Consider the following 21,700-nt stretch of genomic DNA (forward strand, 5'->3'; position numbering starts at 1 on the left):
AAAATTTTTGACGTTTTGGATTTAGTTTGGTTCTTGAACACATTAAATTTTGGTGTTAAAATTGATTTACTCATGAAAATGGATGCTAGATTTAAATTTTGTTGCTTTTAGATAATTGTGATAAACATTATTATCAATGTTTATCACGACTGTTTATCAATGTTTATCACGACACTAATGGATTCTATCAGTACTATCAGTGATAGAAACTGATACAAATTTGTCATTGATACTATCGTTGACAAAAACTGATACAAATCTATCATTAATAAATACTGATAGAAATCTATCAATGCCTATCCGTGATAAAAACTGATAGAAATCTATCACTGATAGAGGTTGATAAAAGTCCATTAGTACCTATCATTAATAGGGACGGATAAAAATCTATCATTGATATTATAGTGATAAAAACTGATACAAATCTATTACTGATAGATGTTGATAAAAGACCATCAGTATTTTTTTCCAATTCCTGTAAATGGTGGAAATAATTTGACATTTTTTTTATCGGTGAATAATGAATATTTCTCTAAAAAATTTCATACAATAAATTTAGTCATAACTTTGTATTAAAAGTTTCTACCGCGTAATCTTGCAATAGAGAGAGACTAAAATAGTCATCGCCTTTTAGTAGTATAGATTAAGGGAAACGGTAGGTGCTCAAGTGATGAGTCAAATCGTTCCTATACCTCTTTGGCGTGATCGCCTGGCAGGGGAATGAATCCAAAAGAGACTCCAAAGTTCCATATTTGCCTATTCATCCAAGATGAGAAGAGATTGTCTCTGGGTTGGGCTCACGCTTCCTCCGCGACTGATTCTCAGAGCTGTCAATGCTTTCTGTATTTCCATGGTCATTGCGCTGTCTACACTCCCAGATGATAGCTTCTTGTGTGATTTTTGCAAATGAAGTTTCAGTGAGCTACTGCTCAGTCCAGCATTTTTCCCACAAATTGGGCAAACTTTCATGGTTGGTTTTCGTGATTGCCACTCCATGGATACCTTTCCATGTATTTTTCGATCCAACTCTAATAATGTTTTAGCAAACCCATCATTAGGCTGAGCTCGACGGTGAACCCGTTTCAAGGCATTCCATGCTTTTAACAGTGTGTATCTCCTGCAACCGTGGCATCATAATATATATCGTCAGTACGAGTACCCAAGCCTTGGAAGTCGGTAATGGGGTGGGACGGTGGTGATAAACTAATGTAGCAATATACAAATCGCAATTGAACATTTACTTTCTGAGCATCAAGTAAGCAAGAACTAATGTGGCACTTCTGCTTTTCCCTTCAAAACAATGAACCAGGATCTTCCCACCCTTTCTTTCAACGTCATCAACAAAATCAGAAGCTTCTTCAAAGATGCTGCTGATGTTTGAGTCTTCATCATCACTTATCTGTTTAAGGCAACATAGCTTTATCAGACATCTGACAGATAAAATGATTTTCTCATAAATGGGGAAAAAAAAAACTTTATTCTTTTTTAGAACTTAACTCCTTTTCCTCCTCTGAAAAGGAAACTTGACAGTAGAATGTATGTATTGATGATATTAAATGTACATTGACAGTCACTTTATTGCAACCAACAAGCATATATGGACAATGACAACAATTTCTATTATTATGCATCTAAAATTTTACACGATGTGAGTTATGAAAATTGAAAGATATAAATAACATGGATCAGCACAAGGCTAACCCATGCTAAACAAATAGACAGATTGCTGATCTGTCTTCATTAGAATGAGAAATAAAGATGGTAGTGGTTCGAGACAAAGAAGGAATTAGTAACTTCTCTATGGCCGCCCCACTCTTTTTCAGGTCCATTGGACCCTCACTTTAGTCTTGCTGACAAATGGCAGATATTCCCAGAGTCCGTGGTCAATGCTTTGCACGTCCTTTCTGATGAGCAAAATGTCAAGTCACGATCTTGCAAACGACAAAGCTCATTTTGAAATTTCCCATCAAGAGACTGACCATCTTTCAGGAATTGAAGACGGGTTAGATGAATTTGAAAAGGCAGGCCAAAAATGCTCAGAGAGAAGAGGGAATGTGGTTGATTAAAAAAACTGGATCTTTCAATCAAATTGCTCGCCTAGACACTTTAGGGGAACAAGCTAAGAAGCAAGAATACGATACGTGACACAAATATGACACTGACACGGCGATGCGTCATTTTTTAAACATTTAGGACACGGACACGGCAAGGATACATTTTTTAAACTATATATCATTTTTAAACACGATGGAAATTCAAAGTTAATGAATTCTATTCATTTCTATGCTTCAAAATCAGTTTAATGTAGTTCGCTCTCAAAATTTATTATTTTTGTCATATATCTGTTGACTTAGTATATGCAAGAATTGTTTGATGCATGTCTATTAAATGTTAGTCTTATTTTCACTTTGTACAACTAGTGTCTAACATATCTATTGCACTAACAAGTGTCCGATACGTGTCAGAGTGTCTGTCATGTGCTGGACACGGACACGGACACGTTAACCAAACTAAAGTGTTCGTGCTTCTTAGAGAACAAGGCATTATTTCTCAGCGGCAGCTAGATGACAGAAGCAGGTCGAAGGATTCCTTTCCTTGCCTAAAGTTGCTATCAGTGAGCATCGAGTCATGAATAAGAAATGTAAAATCAAGTGGCTAAAAGAAGGCAATGAGAATAATTCCCTTTTTCATAGATGGGGCCTCATCCAAGAAGAATAAAAGCTTCATCTCCACCCTTGAGAATGACCATGGCACTTGCTTACTGTTGATCAAGGAATTGAAGATGAGATTGTGGTTTTCAAAATCTTCACACAACACGATGCACTTTCTACAGTAGATGGAGTTAGCTGGAATCCCCTTGATAGACAAAGTAGTTCTGAGTAGGAATACCCCTCCCATGAGGAGGAGATTTGTATGGCAAATCAGAACATGGGTAACCTTAATCTAAGGGGCTAGACGGAATGACAAGTGAGTTTTATAAAAACTATTGCAACATCTTTAAGCTTGATTAGGTGTTCCTAAGAGTTTTTTTTTCCAAAATGGTATTATTAATAATGCACTAATGAAACTTACATATGCTTGATTCCTGAGAAAAAAGATGCTCCTGAAGTCGGTGACTTCTGATCCATCAGGTTCGTTGTATAATATTATGGCAGAAGCCCTAGCAGAAAGTTTGAAAAAGGTACACCTTTTAGTGATTGCTAGGCAGCCTTTGTCCAAGGAAGCAGATTTTGGACGTCATTCTCCCGCCTTTTGAAGCGGTTGAAGATTGAAAACTGCCGAAACAAAGGAGCTATTTGTTAAATTAATGATTGACCCAAAAACTTAAGCTGATGGGTGAAAGTAAATTTAATATTATATCATCTAATATTATTTATTAAAGTTGATCATGAAAAGCTTACGATAAGGTGGATTTGAGGTTTCTTGACGTTATTATCGAGCTTAAAGGATTTAGTAGACTTTGGAGAAAGTGGATCACTGGTTGTATTAGAACAACCAACTTCTCGATTCTTATAAATGGAAGACCAAGAGAAAAATTTGAGGCCCAAAGAGGTCTGAGGCAGGAGATTCCCTCTCACCTTTCCTATTTACCATTATAGGGAAAGTGTTAAGTCGTATAGTGCATTTTTGTCTTCAAAAGAGGATTTTGAGGGGCCTCACTGTTGGGAAAGACTTGGTGGAGGTTTCACATCTTAAGTATGCTGATGACACCATTGTGTTCTGCCCCAAAATGTTGTGGCTCCAAAGAAGTGATGGGACATCAGACTTCATTGATTGGGATTAACGTGGATAAGGAGGAACTTGATAATTGGGCCCTTATTTAAGTATTAGGGGGAGATCACGGGAGGGAGCAGCTAATTGAGAAATTAAAAGCTAAATTGGATGTTTGGAGATCCATCCTTGATCCTTCTCTCTAAAGGTGGCAGGGTGACTCTAGCCCAATCCATCCTTAACAACTTTCCTCTATATTACTTCTCGCTTCTAAAGGCTTCAAAGAACATCATGGTTTCTATTAAAAAGTGTTCAAATATTGATATAATATTATATTTACCTTCACCCATAAGCTTAAGCTTTTGGGTCAATTGGTTATTTAACATGGTATCAAAGCTCATGAGGCCCAAATGGGGCATTCAGTCCAAAAACAAAAATTGGGATCCGATCCAAAAATGGTGAACCAAAGAGGTACCATGTTGAGGATCCCACATTGGAAAAATCAAGAAGCCTCCCACTCTTTATAACATATGGGCAACTCCTCTCATGGCCAATTGATTTTGAGATGGAACCTCGTTATAACTAATATGTAGATTTGTGTAGTCATTTATATATTTTAATTATTTTTTAGATGTCCTTTTTATACTGAATTCCTTAGATAGAATTTCTCACGTGTTATATTTACTCATTATTGGGTCTTTCCCAAAAATAAGAGAAAATACAGTATTCCTCCAAATATAACATGGTACCAAAGAAGTAAAACCCTACTTTTTGAAAAGAAAAACCCTAGCCGACGCCTGCCCATCTCTCGCAAAATCTTCAAGTAACCTCCAGTGCCGTCTCACTCCGGTAATCCTTTTCGTCATCATCTTTAGCGTCATCACATAGTAGTAGTAGTAGTTTTTTTTTCCTTTTTTTTGATTGGAAACAAAACTTTTCATTGATATAATGAAAAGAGAATAATGCTTGAGTTACAATGAGAAAAAGAAACCGTAGAGTTCTAAATGAAATAATAATAATGGCCAATAACCTATAGCCTAAGGGTCAAATCTCGTCATCATCTTCAGCGTCGTCGCATAGTAGTACATCCATGGGTTTCAAATCTTGCATCGTGGGTTGTTACTTTGCGTGGGTTTCGTCCCCATCTCTAATCGTTCTGCCATCGGTGAATAGGTCTTTCTCTCTCCCTCACCTCCTCACTCTCGGTTTTCATTTGCTGCCACTTCATCTCTGTCATCTTCTCCCACGAGAATCTAGCGAATTATATATTATATATATATATATATATATATATAATAAATAATATATTCTCTCTCCTCCCGTGGTACAATAGCCTCTGCACTCCGTGGGTTTCTTGTCAGCCATCAGCCATGTTATCTATAATTTATTTGATTGTTGGGACAATGACAGCCAGGTTTGAGACCTTGGTCTTAGTAGAGGGATTTTTTTACCGTGAGCACAGCTGGTTGGCCCTGTGGAAAAGCTTAATGGAGCCTTAATGCTATTCGGATAGGTGTGGGCAAGGATCATATTCCTTGGTCCCTTGAAGCCCCTCTATCGTGTACTCTACCAAATCAACTTTTAAACACTTTGCCACTACCGTCGTTAATACAACTCTAAGTTTCTAACCAAAGTAAGATTTGGAGGTACAATTACCCAGAAAAAATTGAAGTTTTAGAAGTCTAAATATCGATGACGAACTTTAAAGAAAGTCTAGAAGGTGGTCCCTCTCGCCTCCGAACTGTATATTATGTTTGAACATGGAGGAACCACTTGATTGGCTCTTTCTACATTGTGACTTTGCCTCGAGATCGTGGATTTACTTGGCTGGAAACTTAGGCTTGTCTTTTTGTCTCCCTGAGAACGTGAGCGATTGGCTTATGGAGCGCATTCACATGGGGAATTTGAAAGGAAAAGCCAAGATTTTTGGAAGTTGCGCTTTTAGAGCTCTCTGGCACATTTGGAAAGAAAGAAATATCCACTCTTTAGAAGATAAGTCCTCTAGCTTTGGCTTTTTTTGATCTTGTACATAATACGACATCTTGGTGGATAAGAAGAAATTGAGACATTTATTTTCCTGTTTTCATTTTCCTTCCCTTCCCTAATGTAAGACTAGTCACTGGCATTCTCTATCAGAAAAAAAGAATATAAAAGAAACGGTGAAGGCATGATAATCAACAGGCTAGATATGTTCCCACAAAATTCATAATGCACACAGTGCTGTTCTTATAGTGTTTGACCCAAGAAAATCAAATGTTAAAATATGAGCCAACATTAGGACAAACGCAACCCTAATGAAAAGGTAGATAGACAGTTCCTATAATCTCTCCACTAAAATTAGAAATAAAGAGGAGCTTTTAGAATATAGTGACTCTCAAAGGAGAGAATATAAAGAAACTGAAACACTTATTTTTCTTTTTCCTATTTTTACCCTTACCTAATGTAAGACTAAATGGCCAGAGAGAGAGAGAGAGAGAGAGAAATTGGAAACGGAATTAGTTATGGCAGGAAAAAAGCACTTACTGAAAAATTTTTGTATTCAAATAGATCAGGAAACTGAGAATCTGACTGCCCAATTTCATTTGAGCAGAGACATAAAATATGAGTAACTCCCAGATGCTGAAGGGTGTAAACAGATCTTGCAGCCAAGGCACCGCCTATAAACAAGGCAGGTGTAACTGAAGAAGGCCTTTCTGTATTTGCAGCCTCGGATATCAGTGCAATCCTTTCAAGAATGTGCTCAAGTCTCACCTGAAATATATATCAATCAAAGGATGGAGGTATTTGGCCGATTGGCTTCCTGGATACAAATTAGATATTAAAATGAGTGGAGTGGATATTTTACCTTCAATTCATAAGCATCCACAACTCCATGACTATCGCTGCCCTCAAAAAACCCAGTATTAAATTTATTCTCCTGGCAGAGTTTAACAGCTTCATTCTTTAGCACTTCATTCCACATATCCAATTCTTTATTTGATTCAGCATCAACCTATGCAGAGAGAACGTGAGAAGTCACATTTATGATGGTGATGGTCACTGAATGGCCGCACATTTGCACATAATCAACAGAGTTCTCTAGTGATTTAATGACTCACCATGTTTGTAGTCATGTGCACTGAATACATTACAAAAAAACGATTAACCTCGGAATGAACCGACATGACTTTTAAATTCCTCACAACTCACAAGGTACAGTATAAAAGCTAGAGAAAGTAGAAACCATACATGCAAGTATAAGTACCATTCATTAGAAAAAACATAAGAGTCCCAGTTGATTGATTTTATATATTTTTCATGAAAGAAAACATTTCATGAAGCAATTGCTTTTCTAAGTTGATCATAGATAAATGACATGGGAAAGTTTTGACAATAATTAAGAGAGAGAACGATCAAAAGATTTAAAAAGTTTACCTTGGCAAATTTATGAAAGTCTCGGAGCTTTGCAGTTAAACGAAGGCTATGAATGGGCTCTGCACTTCCCTTGTATAACTTTCCTTGTGAGCTATCTCGTGACAAGGGAGAAGATAAGTCTGAGCTTTCTTTATTACCTGATGATGATGATCTTGGAGCTGACTCAGTAACATCCATATTACCATCACTAGAGGCTCGTTCCTTACCACGTGGAGATATACAATGAATATTTGTAGAACCCTGCAAATGGGACTCAGGAACCCCTGCATCCTCTTTGTCAGATTCCCCCATGGGAAACTTATTTATGATATTCATGAACGCTCGTAATGAGTTGTCTAACTTTTGGTGAAGGGTAAGCAAAAATATGTGAAATCCTTGCAAATCTCTAAGAGCAGCACGAAACCCATATCGAAATTCATGGACAATAGAACTCATATCCATAAGCTGAATGCCACAAGTTGAGTTGGCATCCGGTGATGAAGGGAACCCTAATTTCCCTCCTGTAATGTCATGTAACAGATTAGAGGAGAACTCAGAACTATTAAGTAGTAACTCAACTAATTTTGGGTAAATTGATTGGTCATTAGCACGTTTTCCAGCAGGAGGTCGACGAGGAACACCAGAGTCAATAGCCACAATATTAAAATCACATGCCATTGCTTCATCTGATATTTGACTTTTTATACTTAGGTTACTAGATTTTGGGGATTCAACAATATCACAAAGTTCAGAGACCTCTGAAACCAACCCTGAATTAGAACTTGATCTATTATCCACTGAAGTTGTCCTTCTTTCTTTCTGAAGCGTTGTAATGACTTTTGGTTTGTATCGCTTAATAGCAGAATCAAAGGCTTCCTCAAGTGCATTCATATTTGCAGATGTCATTCTATCAGCCAAGAGCAAATTTGCCGAATTTCCACGCCAACGAAGAAGACGACAAGGGAGCCTATCTTCATTTCTGATGACAAGGTCCAACAATAAGATCCTTCCAATAGCAGCAGCTAATTTTTCAGCCATTTCCCGTGATTCAAATGCACTTGAGCTTTCCAACAATGGAGATCCATGCACATAGCTGCACGAATAGAGAAACAGGCTTTTGTGAAGAAGGAAAATAGAATTTCTTATTGAAAAGCAACACATATCATTTAACATCATGCTTCCTGCAGAAATTTCTATCCATGAAACATAGAAGCATAGTTTTAGTGCTGATTATATATTTATATCCAATAAAATGTTGAAATACAGATATTAGACCCTACGTAAGAGTTATCCTTTTTTACACGAATATTTAGGAGTTATCCTAAATATTTGACCCTTAAATATTTGCGGCAAATAGAAAATATCCTTATCAAATAATTTCCAATATTGTTATTTTTTATATTAAAAGTAGGTACTCTCATTGAAATTATGAAAAATACATCCAAAGTCTATTATCTCACTTGAGGCCAGGGTTCATGAAAATGGCAACCCAAATTTTTTATACAATAGAAGAATAATTACAAAAAGTATTAGATAAGAAACACATAAGCATATTAGACGTGGAGCTCAGCTAAACCAGAGACCTTCTAACCTTGTCACTGCAAATTTGAGTATTCCTTTATAACCATAATTAAGCCAATGAAATTGCTCTGACTGCATTTTTTTTTTAAATTTGATACGACAAGATAAAACTTAGGATCAGCAGGTGCACTAGGACATCTCAACTAGGTTGACATCCCCTTAGCACCATCATCATCTCCCAGGATAAAATGAGGGCATAATTAGAATGTTTCAGTACAATACAATATAAAACAGCCCAGAAAAATGTGAACTTAATCTAAAGGCAAACCTGCCCAAAAAAATTAAGACTTGAGACAAGTTCATAGGTCACAACTATAATTATAATTATAAACTACAAAGCAATCAACCAAAGAAAAATAAACTACACAGCCTGCAACAGTAATATTATGGCTCCAGGGAGGAAGGCGCGCCAGTTCAAGCTAATTTCTTGGCTGGAATGATCCGCAAAAGCCTTAGAGAGAGAGCTCCACATGGATGCATTTAGCCGAGCAGCCTCAAATCTGGTAAACCAAGAAGTTTCCTTGTCAGGAAGACTCTTTGGTTTCTTTCAAACCACAAATCTGCCAGCACCACCTTAATTGCATTAGTCCACAGAATTTATTGATTTTTCTTGGTCCTACTAACATCTGCAGTACATTGTCCCTGAAAACTCCTCCGAAAATCCAGCTGATTGTTGAACAATTTGAGTAATGAAAACCAGCAGTTTTGAGCATAACTGCAATAAAAAAGGAGATGTTGTAGGTCTTCCCAATTTCCTTTACACAATGCACATCTATTTGGAGATAAATAATGGGAGGACAGCTTCTTTTGCAAAACATTAGAGCAGTTAAGAGTTCCAAATAACATTATGCATAAGACAATATTTACTCACCGGGGGCTTTTGGATCTCCATAACGTCTTTCCTAAAGTTTTGTCAATTGGGGAAGCCTTGCATAAATGAGTGACTAGTGATTTGACGGTGAAAAAAACCACTTGTTTCCAATGACCATGACTGTTTATCATTGCAATCCTTCACTTTTCAAGTTGCAACAATACTTAACAAGTCTTGAAATTCTAAGATCTCATCTTTCAAGAGTCTTCTAAAAGAGATGGACCAAGAGGAAGTAATATTGTCCCAATGGTCCAACACTGAACCAATGGTGTATCTTCTCCATTTGTCCAGTTTACCTTGTATTTTATCAATAACCGGCTGCCAAAATTTCACCTTCTTTGGGTACCCTCCCAAAGGTAGACCAAGGTACTTAAAAAGGGCGATGTTCAACTTTGCAATTGAGTCTTGCAGCCACTAAAATCAGCTTGTCATCTTTTTACATTTATGCTGCAAAGAACTGATTTATCCCAATCAATTTTTTGGCCTGAGCACCATTCAAAGAGATCAAGAGTATACCATATATTATCTAGCATTTCATCTTCATATTTACAAAATATTAAAGTGTCATCCGCAAATTGTAGGATGGAGACATGGATTTTATCTTTTCCAACCATAAAACCTTCATTTTCCCCTTTTCATGCAGTCGTGTGATTAAAACTTTAAGCACTTCACTTACTAAAAGGAATAAGAAGGGAGAAAGAGGATCCCCTTGCCTAATTCCTCTAGTAGCTTTAATTCTTCCTCTTGCTCTTCCATTTATGAAAATGGAGAACTTTGGATTAGAGATGCATCCCATTATCTAGGAGATCCATTTAATATCAAAGTTTTTTTCCATGAAGCACCTTCTCAAGGAAGTCCCAATCCACTCCATCAAATGCTTTTTCTACGTCCAGCTATCCATCCTTTTTTCTTTTTAGACCTATAGTCTTCTATGGTTTCATTGGCTATGAGTATGGGGTCAAGAATTTGCTCCCCTCACTTTGAGTTGGAGCTATAATGCTTGACATGATCCCTTTGAATCTTTTAACTAGCCCTTTTGCAATTATTTTATACATAAGAGTGGTAAGACTGATAGGCCTAAAGTCTTTTACCAAAACTGCATCTTCCTTCTTTTGAATGAGACATATGAAATTCTCTTTAACACAAGAGTTTAACTTTTCATTACTGTAAATTTCATCGAACAGCCTAGAGAAGTTATCCTTTAGTTGATTCCAAAATTTAAGAACAAATTCTGGTGTAAATCCATCCGGACCAGGGGCCTTGTTCCTTCCCAACTCTTTCACTGCCTTTCTGATTTCTGTAGGGGTGAATCTTGCCACAAGCTGCTCATTTTGGTTTCTTGTTACTCTTGGCCATTCAATGTTGTATGGTATTGATCAAATTCCTTCACATTTGAAATAAAGAGAGGAATAAAACCCCAAAATAAGATCTACAATTTCTCGGTAGGATCTAGTTGGGATTCCATGGTCATTGATCAATTCTGCTATCAAATGCTCTGACTACATTTAATCATAGAGGCATTTCCTTTCAAACTGAGACCACCTAGCATGTATCATATTGTCATTAGTCGATTTATCCCAGAACAAGAGATATTAAAGCTGCGGAAGAGAGAAAGCCAACAGTTAATACTATAGGAACACCAAAACAGCAAGTGTGATTTGGTTTCTCCTGCCTCTCAGCAAACAACACACAACCTAGGCGTGAATCTTAAGCATCAGCATTTCTTTGTGCCCTTTCTACTTTATATTTAGAGCTTCATTACACACTGTGTAACAAAATAATTTGATGTTATTGGCCCTTTACTTTATAAATCGACACTCCAGTGTTTCAGGTTTCTGTCAGCATAGACTTGATGTTGGCAGAGAGAAAAGAGACCATTCAAAAAATCTCTAAACAGTTTCAATATCTCAAAGCTTCTATATTTCCACTTGTTCGATAACTTGTCCAACAAAGACTTCCAACTCCCTCAGGCCATCCTACAAATGTTTGTCTCCTTGAATTCTCTCCAAGATTGAGTTCCTTCATCCCATAATTCTTTAATAAAAATATCTCATTGTCCTTTTTAGAACTAAGGGTACTATTGTTCAACAAATATAACAGATTTTGTTCAAGTGAGGTCGTAAAACATCTCATTGTCCCACAACAACAAAATTAGAGAATTTCTCTTTGGTAGTTGGTTATCTAGCCGTCCTTGCAAAACAAAGTTTATTCCTGTTTCCAACATTGAAATAAGAACATTCCTAAAAAAAGCTGCCTTGAAACTTCAACCCTATCTTTAAATCTCTCACTTGAAGACTGAAGTTCAAATTCTTTTACTCTTCCTGGAGCCACGATGATGCCACTAGAGGCCACTAATTTCTCCCAAAATAAAAAAGATCTCATGTCAGTATAGAGAATTTTTATCATCACAAAGTAAGATTGTGTAGTCTACAGATTGTAGGTAGAAAAGAACTTCAGTCAACCCAGCCTTAAAGCCCCTCTCTCCAAAAAACCACTTCGACACCGTGATCAAGCAATTTGCTTAATATATCTCCAGAGAGAAAAGACAATAAAGAGAAAAGGAGAAAGAGAGTTTTCTTGGTTAAAAATTTCAAATTTCTAGTAACTAAGATTCTACCTCTGGATTTTCCATAAAAGATAAAGGAAACCTTGTGCTGAAATATAACTTCTAATTATGTTCAACCAGCTCAAATCAGATCCCTTTCGCTAAAAATTTTACCACTATTTTTTAAGTATATGCCTTTCCTTTACAGCCTCATTTGCTAATAAGGATTAAACCATCTTTGTACAGAGAATAGAAGCCATTTGGTATAAACTTTAGAGAGACCATCAAACTGAAAGCTTTCTTCAACCTCGTGCTTAGAACCTTAGAGATCACATTATATACCGTTGACCAAGCTGATTAGTTTGTGCTCCTGGGCTCTTTCGTTTTCCCTCTCTTTTCTTTTCATATGAAAAATGGCTTTCTCTCTAAGACAAAAGTTGAAATGACCTTTAAAAGTAACAGGCCACCCTATAAAATTCCAAATTGACTTTTATCAGAAAGCAGAATAATTACAAAGGGAGAATACTAGCGAAAAGAAAGGGAAGGAAAACAAGGACAAAGAAACTTAATATACCAAACACTTCTTACCAATCCCTATCATTTTTTTCTAATAAGAAACAACAAACAAAAGATAAATTCCAAAAAATGGAAAGTTCTAAAAAAAAGCTCTCTCCTCTCTCCTCTCCCTGTCTCTTATACACATCTAGATGTGTATAAGAGACAGCCAATAGGGCCCATAAATGCTCTCCCCCCTCCCCCCTCCCATCCTCCTCCCTCTCTGATTTTGACCTTCCTCCCCAGCCGTATCTTCTCCAACCACGCCCGTGGCACTCGTCTAACGGTCAGCCCCAGATCTCATGGAGGTGAAGAGTTGAAAAATAGGTGTTCATTTCTTTTGTATGTGGAAAGTGAGCAACGGTTTTTTCATAGAAGACATGAAAAAAGGACAAAAAGTTCTTTTCTCGTCACCAATGGCGCAATGGTTAGATGGTAGCATGAAGAGATTGTTGTACAGTCCATCATTTGAATTTTTCCTTCTTAAGGAAAGAGTTGATCAGTGTGTCATTCGCCTATCAAAATTCCGGGACAGCAGAGGATGGTTTGTGGAATGTGCGGTCTGGCCCTCAACGGGTGGAAAGAAAAACAACCATATCCCTTTTGGTGATGGCACTTCCGGCTGGCAAGAGTTCAATGATATGGTCAGCGGCTGCCTCAAGGATTCCTCGTCCAATGCGCTTCCTTCTAAGAATAACCTCCCCCCTTCAAAAGTTGACAAGTCACCATTGAGCACCTCTCATCAGCCACAGAGTTCCTCAAGGAACCCGAGATCCCCTGTTTCCCCTGTTTCGTTGGTCAAAAAACAGAATAGGCATCACCAATGGGTTATCAAGCATTCTGATGTGCTCCAACCTGACTTTTCCAACCTATGGATTGTCTCACGCCTCTTTGAGTTCGATAATTGGCTTGATATTAGTAAAACACTAAAATACCACTTCCAATCTAATGTTATTATCAATCCTTTATTTGCAGAAAATGCTCTGGTGACAATGGAACAAGACTCCTTGGATGAGCTGATTAAAAACTCAGGCAAGTGGCAGAAATTCGGCTCCTTCCACCTGAAGTTCGAAAGATGGAACAATTCCATCCACGGCAGACCAGCTTAAGCCAGAGGATATGGTGGTTGGATTTCTATTAAGAACTTACCCCTTGACTACTGGTGTAAGCAAACCTTTGAGGCGATCGGGAAATACTTTGGTGGGTTAGAAAGCATAACAATGGATACACTTAATTTGATCAATGTCTCAGAGGCCAATTAAAATAAAGGAGAATCTTTGCGGTTTTGTCCCAGCAACAATAGAAGTTTCAAATGAAAAAGAGTTCCATCTACTTGAATTTCGGTAATATTTCGTCATCCAACCCTCCAAGCAAGGTCAGGGGTGAATTATTTGAGTCTGACTTTACAAATCCCATTGATTTAATTCACCTGAATGAAGTTAAGTGCGATGAAGGCATTTTATGTGATCCATTAAATTCAAATTTCAACTTTCTCCTTCCCTCCAACTGTAATATTAAATTCTCCAAAAGCCCATGAGTTTTTGTTGATAAAAAAGAAAATAGGAAGAGAGAGAATAAGTTCAAGGCCAAAAAGTCAAGAGGCCGTTCGTCTTCTGAGCCGCGCACCCCGTTCCTGCCTCAGCCCTCTGTCGGTTGATCTTCCCAAGTTGCCCTCTTCAGATCCGCCTTTAGAGAAAAAAGCTTTTAATATTGAAAAGAAGCCTGAGAGTCGTGACTCTTCAACTTCTCCTCAAAAAGGCGCCAAAAGTGGTTTGCAAAAAATCAGAAATGCCGGTCGGCTTTTTCTTTTCAGGAAGTCGTTTCATCTCCAAACAATATTGAGGAGTTTGGTGGCCAAGATACTCTCACGAAGAAGTTGGAGGCCTCGGTCACTAATCCAATCTCCCACATACGGCTCCAAAAGGTGAAAAGGAATAAGTCATCTAAGTCTTTCACTACAGCAAAAAGGAAGTCGTATGGGCTGCAGCCTTTTCCCAGACATTTCATCAAAAAACACATGTCCTTTCAAAACCCTTGGTCAGCCATCTCCAACCCGGATATTCTTGAAGTAAGTTGTGCTAACCTCCAAGCAAATCCTCAAACCTCGGGCCTAGGTAGGGAGAGTTCTATGATCCTACCTTCTCTACACTGCATCCGAAGTGGCAAATCCTCTTCAGAAGGTCAAGTTCTCAGTTGTAACAAGTTTATTTCTCCTTCTCCATTCTCACAAGACTCAGAAGATGATTTGTTGGCTAGTGTGAATAGTGAGGAGCTGGATATTATAGATGTTGAAGACAACAAAGACCTCGAAGATTGCCAAGTGGGCGTTGATTTCTCCCTGAGTCAGCTTTTCCTTCCTCCCGACGATCCTGCACAAGTTAGTGCAAACAATTTCCCCATCCCCCCTCTAAAATTGTCAGATGTCCCCCAATCCTCACACTCCATCATAAAAGAGTGTGACTTCGTCTTGGCCTGATCAAAGGGGGAAGAATTAAAGAATCCTCGGTGGTCCAAAATGAAGATTGTTACTTGGAACACAAGAGGCTTAGGGGATTCTTCAAAAAGACTACTTCTGAAAAGATTGCTTCTGAAAGAGGAAAGTTTACTAAATGAACTTCAAAGAAAAGACACACTGACAGTGGATGTTTTTCACAGATCAGGGTTGATGATGCATCCTATTCCTTGAAAGCAGACCTACTGGCGTTATACCAACTAGAAGAAAGAAGTCTAATTCAAAAATGCAAGTTAAAATGGTTAAAAGAAGGGGACAAGAACACCTCTTTCTTCCACAGATTCCTTTTTGCTAAAAAAAGAAAAAATTTGATTGCAGAATTACTCAATGACCAAGACCTTCCAACCAGATCCACCCGGGACATTGAAGATATCATTTTGGGCTTTTACTCCTCATTGTACTCAAAAAGTGATGGTCCTCGGGCCATTCCCCTTAACCTTGACTGGTCTAGAGTCTCAAGAAGCCAAAATGAGCGGCTGGTAGTAAGTTTTTCTATTTTAGAAATCAAGTTGGCAGTGAAAGAGTTGGGAAGAAACAAGGCACCAAGGCCGGATGGCTTCATACCAGAATTCTTCATCCATTTTTGGTCTCATCTGAAAGACAACCTTATAAAAATGTTTGATCATAGCAATGGTAAACTCAATTCGTGTATTAAAGAGAACTTTATTTGCCTAATTCCAAAAAAGTCCGATGCAGTGAAGGTCAAAGATTTCAGACCAATCAGTCTCACAACCCTCTTGTACAAAATAGTTGCAAAGGTTTTAGCTGAGAGGCTAAAAAGAATCATGCCAAGCATATTAGCTCCTACTCAAAGTGTCTTTATTGAGGGAAGACAGATCCTAGACCCCATCCTAATTGCAAATGAAGCAGTTGAGGACTATAGATCAAAAGGGAAGAAAGGTTGGATTCTAAAGCTTGATTTGGAGAAAACCTTTGATAGAGTGGACTGGTCCTTCCTTGAAAAAGTCCTACTTGGTAAGAATTTCAGCTCAAAATGGATCTTGGGCTGCATCATCAATCCAAAGTTCTCCATCTTTATCAATGGAAGGCCTTGTGGAAGGATAGTGGCAACTAGAGGAATCAAGCAAGGAGATCCTCTTTCTCCTTTCCTTTTCATCCTGGTGGGAGAAGTGTTAAATGCCTTAATCAACCAGTTACATGAGAAAGAATGCTTTGAAGGCTTTTTGGTAGGGAAGGATAAAGTCCATATCTCAATTTTGCAATTTGCCGATGACACCCTTATCTTTTGCAAATATGATGATGCTATGCTAAAGTCTCTTCGAGCCACACTTGACCTTTTTGAATGGTTTTCTGGTTAGAAAATTAATTGGGAGAAATCATCTCTTTGTGGTATAAATATAGGCCTTGACATGCTGAATAAGTGGGCAGCCAAGTTCAATTATAAAGCAGAGCAGCTTCCCCTTCTCTATTTAGGCCTTCCATTGGGAGGTTATCCAAAAAAGACAGTTTTTTGGCAGCCTGTTATTGTTAAACTTCAAGGCACTCTTGACAAATGGAGAAGATACAACATTTCAAGAGGAGGAAGAGCAACTCTTTGTAAGTTAGTTCTTTCGAACCTCCCTACTTACTATATGTCTTCCTTCTTGATACCAAAAAAAGTGCTATCCATCTTAGAAAAAATATTGAGGAATTTCTTTTGGGAAGGCCACAAAGGGGGTAAACTAAATCATTTAGCCAAATGGGAGCATGTGGCTAAATCTCATGAAGAAGGTGGCCTTGGTTTGGGAGGCTTGAAAGAGAAAAATCTGGCTCTTTTAGCAAAATGGGGCTGGAGATTCCAGCATGAAAGCTCTTCCCTTTGGTGCAGAGTGGTCAAAAGTATACATGGCAGTAACAATTTTGGGAGACACACATTTGGTAAGATAGTGAGCAGCCTTAGAAGCCCATGGGTCAACATTTCAAGGGCTTGGTTGAAAGTGGAAAACTTGTCGGTTTTTGTTTTAGGCAATGGACTTAAAATTGCTTTCTGGTTAGATGCTTGGCTTGGCAATCCCCCCCTATTGTCCAGATTCTCTAGATTATTCAGATTGTCCACTCAACCAAACGGTTCTGTGAGGGAGCATTGGGATCATAACACTAAATCTTGGAGCATCTCTTTTAGAAGACATTTAAAAGATGAAGAGATTATTGAATTTCAAGATTTGTTAAGCCTCATTTCTAACCTAAAGGTGCAAGATCACCCTGACTCAAAGGTTTGGTCTTTGGAATCCAATGGAGTTTTCTCGGTGAAATCCTTAACCAATTATCTTTGCAAAGCCCCTCGAAATAATCCTCTCCTAAATGAAGCTCTTTGGAAATCAAAAAGCCCAAGGAGAATAAATAGTCCTTTGGATAATGGTTTTTGAAGCCTTAAACTGCTCAAGTGTGCTGCAAAAGAAGCTTGTCTCCCACTACATCTCCCTCAATATATGTACTTTGTGTAAAAAGAATGGGGAAGACCTCCAACACCTTTTTTTCGACTGCTTTTATGCACAAAGCTGCTGGTTTTCGCTCTTCAATGTCTTTTAACTTGTGCTGGACCTTCGGAGCAGATTTTAGCCTAAATGTGCAGCAGCTGCTGATAGGGCCTGTTCTCAAGAAAACTCATCAAATTTTGTGGTCAATGCTGTAAAGGCTGTGTTAGCTGAATTGTGGTTTGAGCGGAATCAAAGAGTTTCCAAGACAAGGAAACCCCATGGTTCTCAAGATATGAAGCAGCAAAGCTAAAGGCCTCTCTTTGGTGCTCCCTCTCAAGCTCCTTCACAGCATACTCTAGTCAGGAAATCAGTCTAAATTGGCATTCATTCCTTTCTCCAGCTTTTTGAAGTTCACATTTCTTCGATTTTTTAGTTCTCTTTGCTGTGATTGTTCCTGTTCCCTTAATTTTCCAGCCGGTTCTTTCTTTCTCGAATTTAGAATTGTATCCCTTTGTATTGCTTTAATTTAGAGGATTTTCTAGTGTTTGGATGTGATGAGAGGTGCTAAGGAGGTGTCAACCTAGTTGAGATGCCCGGGTACACCTACTGATCCTTATGACTTCCTTGTAAATTGAGCATTAGTCTCCTTCATTTTCTTAATGAATAAAGAGACTTGTTTCCTTTTTTTAAAAAAAAAAAGATAAATTCCAAAAAAATGCAATGGCCTAGGGGCAGGGTTAAGGCAACCCCACAAAGAGAGCTATACCAGGAGGGCCTTCCAATCTTGTTCTATCAAGCTCAAAGTTCGGGGTTCTTCCCTTATCAACACTCGGTTTGTTGTGGCAGCTGTTTTCTTTTTCTTTGGGTTTGATTTTTCGTCAATCATGCTTAGTGGGCTCTTCGTTATTCTCAAGTTCAACCTTTGCAAGATATCACGGTGGAAGCTTTTCTTCTATTTGTTTCGAGCTTGTTCGAGTTTAAGTCTTCTCGAATATGGTTTTCTCTTGAGTTATGAGTTTAATTGGATTGTTTTACTTTTTCTCTAGAGTTTTAGTCTTTATGATGCATTTTGGTTCTAGCCTTGTATTGGCATGTTTGAAGTTTTAACTTTTTTTTCCTCTTACGTACTTTGAGCATTAGACACTTTCATTATATCAATGAATAGTCTTGTTTCCGTTTTTTAAAAAAATGACATGTTAACCTCCACAACACTCTAAATAGAAAGGTAGCACCCTATACCTAACAAACCCAAATAAGAGTAACCCATATCCATAGGCATGTTAGGTAATTCATCCAGCGAACCAAACTCACTGCAAATCAGAATAGAATGAAGTGACGTACATCAAGTACAATCTAGAAATTCTCAAAAACTGCTAAATCTTATAAAGGAAAATGTACACAGACACAGTATCTTAGCCCCTATTTCCATTATGCTGAACTATAGACCGAAGCTGAAAAGAACAAAATTGAACCTCATCAGAAAAAGGCATCTGCTAAATTCAAGTGCTTCCAACAGTTCAGAACATGTCATTTCACCAACCTCATCACCCTCCAAACAGGCAATATCTCGTGCTTTCTCTGCAGCTTCTTTTATCTGGATCCATTCTGTGCTGGAATTATGAATAACTCTGGCCTGCAGTTCCCAAAAGGATATGTGATTAGATAAAGAATATTTGACAGGAAAATACAGAAAGGTTTTTTCTTTTTTTAATAACCAAAATTTTATTGAGAAAAATGTAAAAAATATATATTTAAGGATATACAAAAAAGAAACAATTTAAAGAAAGGGCCTCTAATCAAGAACTATAAGACCTTATGGACAGTTACAAAATAGCTTAGCCACCAAAGGCCGCAGAGACACATCTAACAAAGAGCCCAAACCTCACTCTAAAGACCTCTCAAGCCCCTAAAGACACTCTAATTTCTCTCCCCTAAAGACTTCACAGAAAAGCACACACCCCAACATGTCACAAAAACCATTCTCTCTCACGAAAAGGAAGGTGGAAGCAACTCCTCGATCATCTCTATGCAACCCCTATGTTTAGCTAGGTTCAAGTCAAAACTCCGTGAGGAAGCAACTCCAAACAGCATGGGTTAAATCACAGAATAAGATAGTATTAACAAAAGATAGAAAAATCACGAACAACAAAGAGAACCTGCGGAGTTTGAACCCCGAGCCACCTAGCAAATTCATAACCAAGGCGCTCAGATTGTGTGGCCATTCTGGAAGATGATATCTTTATCACAGCAGCTGCTTCCTTTGGGAGATTATCATCATATCCAAGCTGATTGAAGAGTGCAAAGAAAACGACTCCACCAGAATTTACAGTGACCTATATGCAGATAATTTTTTTAGGCAGCATATCGCAATATATATATATATATAAGAAATAACTATGTTATGAATGAAATATACAAAGCTTGTATCAGATTTTGAGGCAGGAAATATATCAGGACAGACATTTTGAATATATTTAATATGTAGAGATGAGTGTAAGGAAGAAAGAGAAGTTAATATCAAAATCTTATAAATGTTGCAAACATCAAGAAGCGAATGTTATATCCGTCTAATTTAAATAACCTTGTAACTGAAATTAACATATGTCGGTATAGAGAACATATGTGCAAAAACTACATTACAGAAATACATAAATGGTCAATTCTCACTTCGTTAATTGCCTAAAAGGGGGAAAAAAAAAAAGAAAGAAAAGCATACAATTTGTACGGAAAACTATTTTAAAAACAATGTTTAAGAATTGTCATAAAATAGTTAGTAAAAAAATTAAACACCTCAAGGGCTTTATTCATCTCATCTTCCGAATGTTCAGTGCTACTACTGTGTTCGGTGCGGTGAAGAGACAAAAGCCTATCCCACGAAAAAGAGCTCGACTCGATATCCAACATTGAAGCTTTAGCCAGTCTATCCCACAAATTCGTTTCAGTTGATTGCTCAGGAGCTGGAAGAGATATTGATTCATTGACAAGTTCCTCAGCACTGAATGGTAAACACCAAAGATTTGAATGAAAAGGAGAAGAGGAGACAGCAAATTAAGGCAGAGCATTCAAAGGTAAGTATGTAATGGAAATCATGTCCACTGGAACGGGGTGAAATAGTAGATAAGCGGTAATTGATAGATGAATAAGAAAAAGAGTGGAGGGGGGGAATAGCATATAATTGGGCAAACCCGAAAGGCATATCGAAAGGTGGATGAGGGCGGTTGTGGAAGCCAGAAGCGCGATGTTTGCCACTACGTTTGCGGACGAGTTCAAGCCATTGGGAAAACCTGTAAGCGGGACCTGCTGCGATGTCTCCCAACATGTGCAGTACCTGGATTTGAGGGGGCATTAAGCAAGTTAGAGAGGGAAATAGTATGTAGATGTAGATGGAAGAGAGAGTGTATGGAAATGCGAAAGAGAGAAAGAAAGAGAGTACCCGGGAAGTAACGGTGGGGGGGAGAGGGGCAAGGTCAGGGTCGTCGGGTCCGAGATCCAAGTCGAGGTCCTTGCTATCCTGGTATTCCGGCATAACATAAAAGAGAAGGGATGAGATCAGAGGAAGAGAATGAATGGAGTTGAGAGAGGGAAGAAAAGGGGCACCTGATGTTGAAGGGGATGGTGTTTTTCCATAACAGAAGGAAAGGTTGAGTGGAAATGAATGGTAGTACTGTAGTCCGTACAGTGTCTTCAAAAGCAAAGCAAAGCAAAGCGAAGCGTATGTATATGGTATCAGACCTCGCTTTCTCTCCCTGTTGGAAAAGGGAAAAGTAAACAAATTAGCAAAAGCAAATAAAGTTGGCGGTAGGTGATGCCATTGCCAATTGCCATGCCTTGCCCATCATGAGAAGAAGAAAAAGAAGAAGAAGAAGAAGAGGAAGGTGCGGCAGAGCAGGCAGTACCTTTTCGCTTTCTGTTTCTGGAGCGGTTGATTTGGATTAGCAACTGCACCTTGGAGGGAGGTGTGGACTGTAGATTATTGTTATTATTATTATTAACTACCTTCGTTATTTTTGCAATTTGTCATAATATATATGATATAACAAAGCCTTAGAATCTCTCTTCCAAACTTCCAATCCCAGCCGCTGAAGTCTCACGGGTCACGCGTCTCTCCTCACTCT

General features: G+C 38.2%; 1 protein-coding gene across 2 annotated transcripts; it reads right to left on the minus strand.

The window, feature by feature from the left end:
- Window positions 1-482: 482 nt before the first annotated feature.
- LOC120071110 (dual specificity protein phosphatase PHS1) lies at window positions 483-21,663 on the minus strand. Of its 2 annotated transcripts, none has more exons than XM_039023169.1 (12): window positions 21,482-21,663; window positions 21,183-21,331; window positions 21,019-21,096; window positions 20,771-20,913; window positions 20,376-20,580; window positions 19,742-19,918; window positions 19,058-19,218; window positions 7,126-8,197; window positions 6,557-6,703; window positions 6,235-6,462; window positions 1,242-1,399; window positions 483-1,117 (listed from the first exon to the last, which is right to left on the minus strand). In XM_039023169.1, the coding sequence occupies exons 2-12, from the start codon at window positions 21,210-21,212 to the stop codon at window positions 757-759; spliced, it is 2,760 nt and encodes a 919-aa protein (XP_038879097.1). In that variant the 5' UTR covers window positions 21,213-21,331; window positions 21,482-21,663; the 3' UTR covers window positions 483-756. The 2 variants fall into 2 exon arrangements, 1 of the variants encoding a protein (XP_038879097.1); XR_005480157.1 differs by lacking the exon at window positions 483-1,117 and adding an exon at window positions 3,073-3,275 and having other exon boundaries at window positions 1,261-1,399.
- Between the last annotated feature and the right edge of the window lie 37 nt (window positions 21,664-21,700).

The sequence above is a fragment of the Benincasa hispida genome, chromosome 2, assembly GCF_009727055.1.
Source record: "Benincasa hispida cultivar B227 chromosome 2, ASM972705v1, whole genome shotgun sequence".
NCBI classification, from domain to species: domain Eukaryota; kingdom Viridiplantae; phylum Streptophyta; class Magnoliopsida; order Cucurbitales; family Cucurbitaceae; genus Benincasa; species Benincasa hispida.

What these genes read in the sequence shown, in the direction of transcription:
- LOC120071110 (XM_039023169.1), bottom strand. Translation starts at nt 21,212, where the DNA reads ATGGAAAAACACCATCCCCTTCAACATCAG. An exon ending in AGATGAATAAAGCCCTTGAG is followed by an intron (nt 19,919 to 20,375) that starts GTGTTTAATTTT and finishes ATCTGCATATAG; the next exon opens with GTCACTGTAAATTCTGGTGG. An exon ending in TGGATGCTTATGAATTGAAG is followed by an intron (nt 6,463 to 6,556) that starts GTAAAATATCCA and finishes TATATATTTCAG; the next exon opens with GTGAGACTTGAGCACATTCT.